Source organism: Sinocyclocheilus grahami, unplaced genomic scaffold, assembly GCF_001515645.1.
Source record: "Sinocyclocheilus grahami isolate Dianchi unplaced genomic scaffold, SAMN03320097.WGS_v1.1 scaffold79.1, whole genome shotgun sequence".
NCBI lineage: Eukaryota > Metazoa > Chordata > Actinopteri > Cypriniformes > Cyprinidae > Sinocyclocheilus > Sinocyclocheilus grahami.
Window position 1 is genome coordinate 996,111 of NW_015505258.1, and position 10,695 is coordinate 1,006,805.

Genomic DNA, 10,695 nt, shown 5'->3' on the forward strand with positions numbered 1-10,695 from the left:
AGGTCTAAAAGGCAGGTCCCTGCAGGCTGTCCTGCAGTGCTGCATGAGCCTTGATATTTCAGTCTTCAGTGTTTTCAGTTGCCTGATATTTATATTAAACAAAAATAGAAAATAATATCTCCAGGAATGGAAGATTGTTTGTATATTTCTGTTAAATATTTAACATTTGGCAACTGGAAATCCTATTACAACATAACAACACACTTGTGGATGCTGAGATGTTCAACAGATTCAGATCAGAATCTAGAGAATAGCGTAGTGGGAAAATATGTTATTTATTTCAGTACTCTGCATAGTGAAATCTACTATGACCATGTTGTGAATTGTCAATTAACAGGCAGTTATTTGACATGCTCATTATTTGGACAAATTAAGCTGAAAAACCTGAACTTCAAAAGTATGAAATATGAAAATGCATTAATAACACAAAGATTTAACATGAATAATTTCCACAAAGTTTACAAGTAACAGTACAAAATAAACAAATTTATCTGACCTGTCCTGGTACATAAAAAATGAATGCTAAATTACATGAAAGTACAGGGGACACAAAAAAGAAAAAGAAAATATGTACATAAGGCAAGATCCCAATGGAGAATCATCACCAGTTTGTTGAATACTGCATTTTGTAAGTCCTGCATTGTTCAAGGTTCAGAAAAACATCAGAAAATCAAATCTTCTGCACTGAATGTTTTTCGATCTAAATTTCCAAAACTCCAACATCCTTTAAACTCTTTACTGGGGATCTGCACTTGCTGCTGCAACTATGCCATGCTGCCGGAGCTGGCTCCTCAAAATCTGATTCTTAGATTTCCAATCTTCCACCTTTAAAAAAAAAACAACATGACAAAACAACACAACAATCAATGAGAATAAAACCTCTACCTAGGACTCATTTGGAGATTTAAATGAGCTTAAATTAATTACGTTTTTCTGTCAAATTAAAACCAGGATCAAAATGATGATTCAAGTGAAAGTGAATTATTATATAGACCTAAATTATCATATTAATTTAATTTAGATAATTAAAGGGGTCCTATTATGCTCTTTTACAATGTCTTGATTTTGTTTTGGGGGTGTACACAGGCTCTCATACTAGGTTGTTCGAAAGACACATTATTTTTCACATATTTTACATTATTACAACACCTCTCTCCCCAATCTGGCATGAACGGCTCGAATAGTTCCTGTATCAAATGAAGGAAATACGAAATGTGCTGTGATTGGTTAGCTGGGCCAGTGTGTGCTGTGATTGGCAGCCCTCGGCACCTGGTGGGGAAATGTCATGCCCCTTACCACAGCCGCCTGCGAGCTTCAGTGTAAATATTGCGTCAATATCAAATCAATTTGAGCACGATTTAAACCCAGATGATTGTAACCACTCTAAGTTTGTCTGCCTTGGGAAAGCTAGCGTGTCTCCAACATAGTGATAACACTCGTTGTCTTCTCTAGTGCAGCTCAACCAGGTCTCGTCCCATTCGTCGATATTTGTGATATCCCAAATCCCGGAAAATATGTGTTGTAGTCCAAACGAGTCATTCGTTGTAGTTTTTGAAAAGTGCTTTCTGTTAAATAAAATATCTCCTTTTGAAGTGGACTTTGAGCTTTGTAACTTTGCAGATCTTTTTTTATGCTCAAACAGCAACATTACAGACTAAAGTTGAAAAAGCATAATAGGACCCCTTTAAAGTTATCCCTTATTGGTGCAACCAGTAAAATACCTCTTGCCGTAACAGCTGGTTATCCATCTTCAACCTGTCAAGGCTGTTCAGTTCATCTCCTAACCGGCTGTTACTTTGTCGCAGCTCTTGAATGTAATCACAGGCCTTTGATAGGATCCCACCCTTACTCTGTAACACACACACAACAGCAAAATTAGAAATAACCCAGTACTTCCTGTTGCTACAACTATAGTCACAATACTAACAAATACCTGTCCAGTTTTAGTGGAATCCATGGTGCAGTCTGGAATTGTTTTGGAGAGCTGAACAATCCAGTTGTTAATTTTGTCTCTACGTTTTCGCTCAACTGTAAAGTGGTTTGGAAATAATCACTTGCAAATAACTTACACAACTAACCATAAGTAATTTCCAATTATCTTTCAGTTACCTTCATTGTGCTGAGCTCGCCTTTTCTCGTCTCTTGAATTCCTTGGCCCCTCGGTCTTACTGCAAATATTTATAAAGTATGTTACAACAAATGTTTTTGTTCCTTGGGTTCATTTTGTTCCTACACTAATCCATTAATTCAGATATTCAGTCAAAAGCTCATTTAAATACACTGTACACTATAGGTCAAACATTTTAATTGATTTTTTTTATTATTCTGGTTTGAAAGAAGCCTATTATGCTCACAAAGCTGCATTTATTTGATTAAAATTACAGAAAAAAAATGTATTTTATAATATTATTACATTTTTAAAATAACTTTCAGTAACCAGTACTCCAGTCCTCAGTGTCACATGATCCTTCAGAAATCATTCTAATATGCTGATTTGGTGCTCAATTATCAATTATGATTGGTATTCAATTATTAATAATGATCCTTATTATTATCAGTGTTGAAAATAGTTTTTGCTGCTTAATATTTTTGTGAAAATCAGGATAGATTTTGTTTCAAGATTCTTTGATGAATAGAAAATTCAAAGCATTTATCTGAAACAGAAATCTTTTGTAATGTTATAAATGTGTTTACTGTCACTTTTGATCAATTTGATGCATCCTTAACTGAAAAAAAATATATATATATATACTTTTTTTCTTTTTTTTATATCATTTTCTTTTATCTATCTTACCTCAAAGCTTTGAATAGTTGTGTTATCACAGTTTCCAAAAAAATATTAAGCAGCACAACTATTTTCATCATTGATAATAAGAAGAAATGTTTCTAGAGCAGCAGATTTAGCATCTTAGAATGATTTCTGAAGGATCATGTGACACTGAAAACTGGAGTAATGATGCTGAAAAGTCAGCTTTGCCATCACAGGAATAAATTACATTTAAAAATATATTATACTAGGAAGCAGTTTAATCAAATAAATGCAGCCTTGTTGAGCACAAGAGAATTTTCCAAAACATACAAAAAATATAAATTATTCCATACTTTTGACTGGCAGTTTTTACAGTTTAATATAAAATAATAACACAGCATAATTATACCGACATCAGTCCATTATTTTTAATTAATTTTTATTACTGTTTGTGGTCACTAAAAAAAGAATGCAAATAAAGAAAGCAAAACAGCAGTAACTAAATAGAGAAATGTATTAAACGAGTCTGGAAGAAGCAACATTACGCATTGTAAGGTTGTGTACGAGGTGCAATAGACCTCTGGTTGGCTCCAGTAAGGACCTCCTGCGGGGACATCATAACATACAACTGACCTAAAACAAGAGCAAAAAAATAAATGAACATAAAAACCCAGGCTGTTTTGCAACAGAAGTGATGTACCGTTGTGTATTCATGTACATAATATCAATTGAAATGCATCATTTATGCTAAAAAATGTTTGATGATGCACCTGCAGGAGCACTTTGACTAAGCAGAGCATCTGAGGCCTGAACACCAGTCACCATGGTGCCAGCCGCTGCGTCTGAGATAGTAGCAGGATAGTATGTGTAATGGGTTTCTGTGCCATCGCCCTCCAAGCCTTCTGACTGAGAAAAAACAGCCTGAAAAACATATTCAAATAATATTGAAATTAAATGTAATTAGGTTAAATTCTATTCATCTATGTCAGTTGAAGCAATTTTGCACCTGCGTAAGAGGCTGTGTTGTAGCAGGAAACCCAGTCACTACACTAACAGCTGTTGCACTGTCAGTTTGAGCTTCCAGCTGTCCATCTGCGACTTGGATTACGCGATACGTAACCTGAGGAGAAGATATGTTATGCAATACAATCTTACACTTGTCTGTAGAAGCTACCTAAAGTGAAAAAAAGAGATCACTGCAAAATTTTTCTTGAGTCGTCATCAGAAAGAACACTCTATGGGAACAATTTAGGTTGGTTTAAACCTGGTATTAACATCTGTCTGGAATGGACAGCACTAAATAATATTGTGAAATTGTTCTCCATTGTCATCACCAGGTGTAAACTGGGCCTAAGTTCTCACTCAGGTTTGAATGTAACCCTTCCTCCTACCTGCCCTGAGGGAGGGTACAGCTCCCCTACCTGCCCCCCAGCTCCCTCGGTCTTGAAGAGGTATTTAATCGGCTGCTCCGAGGAGAACGTAGAAGCAGACTGAATAGTTGTGATTGCTGATGGGTCCTCTGCAGTAGCAACTGCCCCTGAGAGAGAGAGAGAGAGAGAGAAAAAAAAACACACACATCAATTCTCAAAACTTATTTAAAAATAAACTTGCATTACTGCATCATGCTTAATTTTATAATACCTCCTTCAATGTCTGGAACATTGACATCAGGTTCAGAACTTTTCTGTTGTCTAAAAACACAACATTTTACATTGTTGAATATGTAGTTAAAATGGTGGTATTACAAATTGTATAGTTCAAACATTTAGTTATTTGCTACAAACCCTTTCATATCCACTGTCAGTATGTAACAGGTAAAATGTGCCTTCACTCCCAGTAGCCTGATCAAACCTGTACAGGATCCAACAGAGGAAACCAACAATATAAACGTTAGCATGAAAATACTTGTGAAAATGTGTGTGTGGGTACTTCATAAAATACACATAATAAACGTTATTAACAGAACTGGCCAACAGGAGTCACTCCTTACATGGATGTGTATTACACGGTAAATATTTTAAAATAAATAAATATTATATTAGATGCACAAGAATAACTAAATTGTGCATACAAAATGATTTATAATGAATACAAATGGAGATTATATTTGATTACGTTGAAAGGATAGCTAGCTAGCTAACTTACCAGTGCTATCTTGCAAGCTTAGACAAAAAAAGAAAAAAAAATTAATGCGCCGCGTACACGAATCTAACTTGCATCTACATATAGCCGTCATAAAGTTGGTGTTTAAATAAGCAAAAGAAATATGTGAATTCATTTATCTCACCGTTTACTGTTGTTGAGCCGCCTTGTTTACAACAGGAGCAACCGGAGCGGGTTTTCTGCGCATGCGCACAGAGTCGACTCCAATAGGACATCACTGTGGATTGGCACTAGTGATGTGTCGTTCGCGAACGAGCCGGCTCTAAGAGCCGATTCTTGTAGAAGAGCCGACTCCCGTCGGGGAGAGCCGAATCTTCAGCCGGAGCCTTCTATTTTAACCCAATTTAGCAATTGGGAATGGTTTGTGTGTTGGTAAGCAATTTTTTTAATCAGTGTTTTCATAAAAGCATTATTTTAATGCATTTTTTCATTACAAAAACAAAAATTCACATGCGGCTAATCACATGGGAGGATAGACTAGAATGTGAAAGAAGGAAGGGGGACACACGCTCCGAAAATAGCGAGTGTAGTGGTAAAGGCCAGGTACACAGAGCAACACAGAGAGGCGGGGGGTCCGGATTTAAAAGCAAGCGCGTTGGTTAAGGTAGGTAATTAGACAGCCTTTGCACAGGCTTACGCTGAAAACAACAAAATGGAACTTCAAGGTTGATCTAGGAAAATGTGTGCAAATGTATAGGGCCCCCAATTCACTAAATCCGCCCCTGTACACCCCTTACTATACTGTGATGCCGTGTCCGGCCAGAGCGACGAGACAAAAACATGAAAACCGTGGGTAGGTGGGTAGTAACCGTAAACATAAAACCATGTCTGCATTTGTGATCGGAGAAATGACAAACAACAAGCGCTACTCTACACTGCCCAAAAAACTCGCGTTTGAATCGTCAGTGGCAAATTCTTTAAATATAAAAACTTACATTCTGTGAGTCAGAACAGCCGCATTGTAGTCTACTCTTCCAGGATCAGGAAACAGTCCTCCATAAAATGCGCTGCACACATCTGAATATTTGGGTTGAACTGTTCTGGAACAGTGTTGTAAATACAACTTAACCACTGATTTCTAGTCGTGTCCTCTTTTGGAAGATCAAACAAAGTAGTTTCGCTTTCACAACAAAACAGCGTCACACACCGCGGCCTTGAGTGAGCGGAGGCAGGCTTGAGTGAGCAGAGGCGGGCGGATTCGATGAAGGAGCAGCTGGCGGGCTTGCGGCAACCACACGGCCACAGGCTGGACTCTGCTTCATCCACGGTGAAAGCCGATCCGGCAATCGACAGCGTGAAGTTGATGTATTTCCTCAGCAACCAGCACGGATCAGCTCTAGGCATGACGAAGCGGATATCGTCCTCTTTTGGAAGGCCAAACAAAGTAGTTTTGCTTTCACAACAAAACACAGCGCCTTCACGACATGGCGGTGGAAACAACAATACTACAGCCAGAATAAAAGTTATGCCTTCTTTCTTTGCGTGAACATTTGGGCGGTGTTATGCAGATCTTCCCACATCGTGACGCAGACATGTGGGGGCGTGTTAGAACGAGCCGTTTTAGGTAGGCGTGGTTGACTCTTAACTTTTACAAAGAATATCTCTTTGGATTTGAGACTTTAGTCTTTGCAAATTTACAGATCTTCTTTATGCACCAAGAGCTTGTAACACTCCAAAGAGAAAGGACAAATTGAAATCACATATGACCCCTTTAATGTTAAGACTTTTGCCTTTATTTATTTGATTTGTTTGCTGTGGTTCTGTGTTCAATTGTTCAATTAACGTTTTATTAAAATGTTAAATAATAGTAATTGTATTTTTTTTGTAACAAAAAAATGAGGCTATTATAAAAACACTGGATAAAAAATTGCTTACCAACACACAAACCATTCACAATTGCTAAATTGGGATAAAATAGAAGGGACTAAATGAAGAGCCATTTGGGAGCCGTAAGAGCCGGCTCTTCTAAGGGAGCCGAGCTAAAAGAGCCGAATCTTTGAAAAGAGCCGGGCTTCCCATCACTAATTGAAACTTGCCTTGGCCGTAGTAGTATCATCAGGGTTTTACGGAAGTTGGAACGTGAAGTTTATGCATCATTTTCTGTAACTTTAATTCATTCGCCGCCTTTTGTTAAGTTTTAGAAAGTGGAATGTTTAAACTTTTGAAGGTTTGAATTAAGCAACTTTAAGCGTATAATGTGTCGTCTTATAAAACAAGCATGACTTTTTATAAAGCCGTTTCGTTCCAGATAGCAGTCCTGTGTTCGATCCAATGGCGGGAGAGATGACTAACGTAATGTTATGTAGGGAGTACGTTTGTTTGAGTCCAAATCTGAGTGTCGTCTTCATTGTCAAATGTAGCCTATGTCTTCAGAAAACGCTAGACGGCGCTGGGGGTTCGAGCCCTCCTCGTCTTCAGAAAAATCCAAGTAAAGTAACCGCTGAGCTATGCCAGCGCAGACAACACTCATTTCGTGTTGTTATATGGAAATCACATGAAAACAGTTTATGATGTTCTTTTGACTGTTTATCAAACAACGATTATTTATAGTTTACAGTGTGTTCATAATTATGCAAGCACATTTTACCAATTTCAAACCACGCCAGTCTTAATAACTACTATTCATTTTGTATTTAATCATTTATAAGTGATATATAATTGTCCATGAAGCCTGAAAGTGAAACTCCTTATTTTCAGGTGTGCATAATTATTAAGCAGGTTTTCTTTTACAGATAAAAATTAGCCAAAAAAGAGATTGACCTCAGATTGAAAAGTCAAAAATGATTAAATGCCCACGAGAAGGATGCAATACTAATACAATACTAGAATTTGCTAATTTAAGGCATGACCATTGGACAGGGAAATGCTCTTTGAGTCAGCAGGGTCAGGAAAAATCTGGTAGAGAAGAAAAGGCACATGTTAACTGCAGGTGTGAAACCATCAGGAACCATTTAGTCTCCAACACCACCATTTTCCAGAACTGCAACCTACCTGGAGTCTCCAAAACTATAATGTGTTAGGTTCTCAGAGACATTGCTTGGGTCAAAAATTCTAAAAAATGATCCTCACTTAGTTAAGAATAACATGTTGAAGTGTTGTGAAATTCATGAAGACTGATTTTTATATGCTATATTTGAGAGTGACTCTTGAAGGACTAGCACCACATCCTCTTGTAGCACTGTTTGAAGAATTGATCTTCAAGAATCTGGCAGTAAGTTTTGTGAGTTAATTTTTAGTCGATCTCCTGTCCTGAAAAGTCTGTCTTGCTAAGATGGACTAAGAATGAACTCCCAAAATTTACTGCCAGATTCTTATAGATTCTTCAAACAGTGGTACAAGACGATGTGTTGCTGGTCATTCAAGAATCACTCTCATCTGTATATAAAGCCTATAAAATGTATAGGCTTTATATATTTTCATGTATTTTACTACACTTCAGCATGTGATTCTTACTAAGTGAGGGTCATTTTTTAGGATTATTTTCCTAACATAAGTCTCAGAGAACCTGACCCCTTGTACTTCTGGAGAGTCCATAGGTTGCAGTTTTAGAAAAAGGTAGTGCTGGCAGGAGACTCCAGAGCAACAACACACATGTTTCTTTACTTTACATAGTGTTTATTTTGGGGAAAACTGCTAACAATATAGTTCCAAATCCAAAAATGTCATTTTCATGACAAAATGCTAAACATGATACATAATTTGAGATGTGGTAACAGTGTGACATACATTAGGCCTATTTGTTTATGGCTTTCAGGAAAAAAACAACAACAACAACAACAACACACACACACACACTCTCACACACACACACACACACACACACACACACACACACACACACACACACACAATTGTCTCATGATGCATGCATACACTGTTGAACATTGTTAGTATATGAAACTATAAGAGTGTTAAAAGTGTGCTTTTAGACACAGGACCAAATGCATGTAGTTGAAGAAACACCAATAAAGGCTTGTTGTAAATTGTTATTACCTTACTTTTCCTGTAAGAGCGGGCGCAGCCATTTGTAACTTTAATGGGTCTGGCTTCTGGTCTCAGCTGCATCCAGCTATTTTTAGCTGTACAAAACAGCTTGTTTTGCTGATTTATATTGCAAATTGGTGTGTCTGATCACTGTATTATCTTAATTATGAACAAAATGGTTTGTACCATCAGTTTTACCGCTTACTGCATGTTGTTATTCTTCTCATTATTTCCCTATAGCGGCTAATGAACCGGAAGTCTCTCCCATAGGCTTACTTCTGCATTGAAGAATAAGTTGGATAGCTACTAAACAGATTGAACCCTTAATGGTTGTGTTCCTAATAAGTTTAAGTCTAATTTGCTTCACACTATTTAATCTGTTATTTGAGTTTGTCATTTATTTTCCATTCCACAATTCCACTATACCTACGAGTAGGTTTTGAGTAGAGAAGGATGTTTGATTTTACAAACTTTACACGTTTCTTGGAAGAAAACAAATGCTATTAACCACAGCAATTTGGAGACATGTAGTAATGGTCCACTTCCAGGGCAGTCCTTTGGTCGCTCTGAAAAAAAGATGATTAATCTGTTAAAGGGTGGAGGATAATGAACTGATGTAAAAAGACAGAAAGAAAGAAAGAATGCAAAATTCTGAACTCAACAAACTAGATAAACAGTATTTTGACAGAATATAGCTACGCCATTTGCCACAAAATGCCCATGTTTTTACATGTTTTACAAAAACATTCCAACTATATTAACCATTATTTATTGGTCGAGATTAAGTTTTAAGAAACTGACACTAACTTTTCCCAGTGTATTTCACAATGAGTGTCTTCTCTTCTTCACTTGTTCTCCGTGACAGAGCGCATACATAAGTCTTGGTCTGGTTATGGTAAATCTTGGCATGATCTTTGATAATAAGTCGACATACTTCAGATGTAGCATAGAATGAAACATCGCTGTTTACCATTGCCTGAGCTAGCAATTAGTGGCTCACCATCATAAAGGTTGCAGTAAAAGGGTGTGTTGTCACAAGGTGGGTAGTAACAATCAACTGTTAGGCTTTGGTTTTTAGTGACACAGGCTGTGAGTGCTCCAAAATCTGGTTTCTTTTGGGAATAGACAGCTGTGGAAGAAAATAATCATTCTTATGTATTGTATTTTGATTTGAATGTGCATTAACGTAAATACCAGTGCTCTCCTGATAGTAAAATAGTGTTATAGTTCCTTGAAAGTGTGTAAAATGATTCAGAAAAAATGTTTTTAAATGATAGACATTATATGTATAGAGACCATGGGTGATTTAAAAACTTTCATCTTGAAGATTAAAAAAGTGTAACTTTAATCAAATCACTTTAAACTTAAAGGCCTATATGAGATTTGTGTTTGATACTTACCCAAGAACATGAGGATGACAACAATAATTTCTAGATTCAAGTGCCTTTCTGTGTGAAGCAATAAAAATAAACCAGCTAAAACAAAAATAGAATTTAATTTCATAAATATGGAACTGTTTTTTTTTCAACAGATGTTTATATTTATAGGACTTTCTCTCACACCAAGAGTCAAGAATAAGAATTAAAATATAAATTATAATATCCATTATTTAGTCTTTAAAGTCACAAATGGTACTCAAATAAAACAAACTAATAAAAATAAACAGTATAGCATTAAAGTCATATATATATATATATATATACATATATATATATATACACAAATTTGAGCTATTATACAGATAGTTGACAGGTTGACAGGATCAACAGTTTGAAGACTGTAAAAGATTCATAACAGAA

The 10,695-nt window shown here is 36.5% G+C and overlaps 1 protein-coding gene and 1 long non-coding RNA gene across 5 annotated transcripts; both read right to left on the bottom strand.

The window, feature by feature from the left end:
• Positions 1-655: 655 nt before the first annotated feature.
• Positions 656-5,112, bottom strand: LOC107586305 (upstream stimulatory factor 1-like). Of its 4 annotated transcripts, XM_016273590.1 has the most exons (12): positions 5,037-5,112; positions 4,895-4,911; positions 4,534-4,600; positions 4,391-4,440; positions 4,141-4,286; positions 3,756-3,869; positions 3,520-3,670; positions 3,295-3,382; positions 2,110-2,168; positions 1,934-2,028; positions 1,722-1,850; positions 656-825 (listed from the first exon to the last, which is right to left on the bottom strand). In XM_016273590.1, exons 3-12 carry the CDS (start codon positions 4,539-4,541, stop codon positions 736-738), a joined length of 930 nt encoding a protein of 309 aa, XP_016129076.1. In that variant the 5' UTR covers positions 4,542-4,600; positions 4,895-4,911; positions 5,037-5,112; the 3' UTR covers positions 656-735. The 4 variants fall into 4 exon arrangements, with proteins under 4 accessions (XP_016129076.1, XP_016129078.1, XP_016129077.1 ...); XM_016273592.1 differs by lacking the exon at positions 4,895-4,911 and having other exon boundaries at positions 3,328-3,382; positions 4,171-4,286; positions 5,037-5,108; XM_016273591.1 differs by lacking the exon at positions 4,895-4,911 and having other exon boundaries at positions 4,171-4,286; positions 5,037-5,108.
• A 4,320-nt stretch (positions 5,113-9,432) lies between these two features.
• Positions 9,433-10,020, bottom strand: LOC107586306 (uncharacterized). Its single transcript, XR_001609345.1, has 3 exons — positions 9,897-10,020; positions 9,704-9,808; positions 9,433-9,462 (listed from the first exon to the last, which is right to left on the bottom strand). It is a non-coding gene; the product is annotated as an uncharacterized lncRNA (long non-coding RNA).
• Positions 10,021-10,695: the final 675 nt, after the last annotated feature.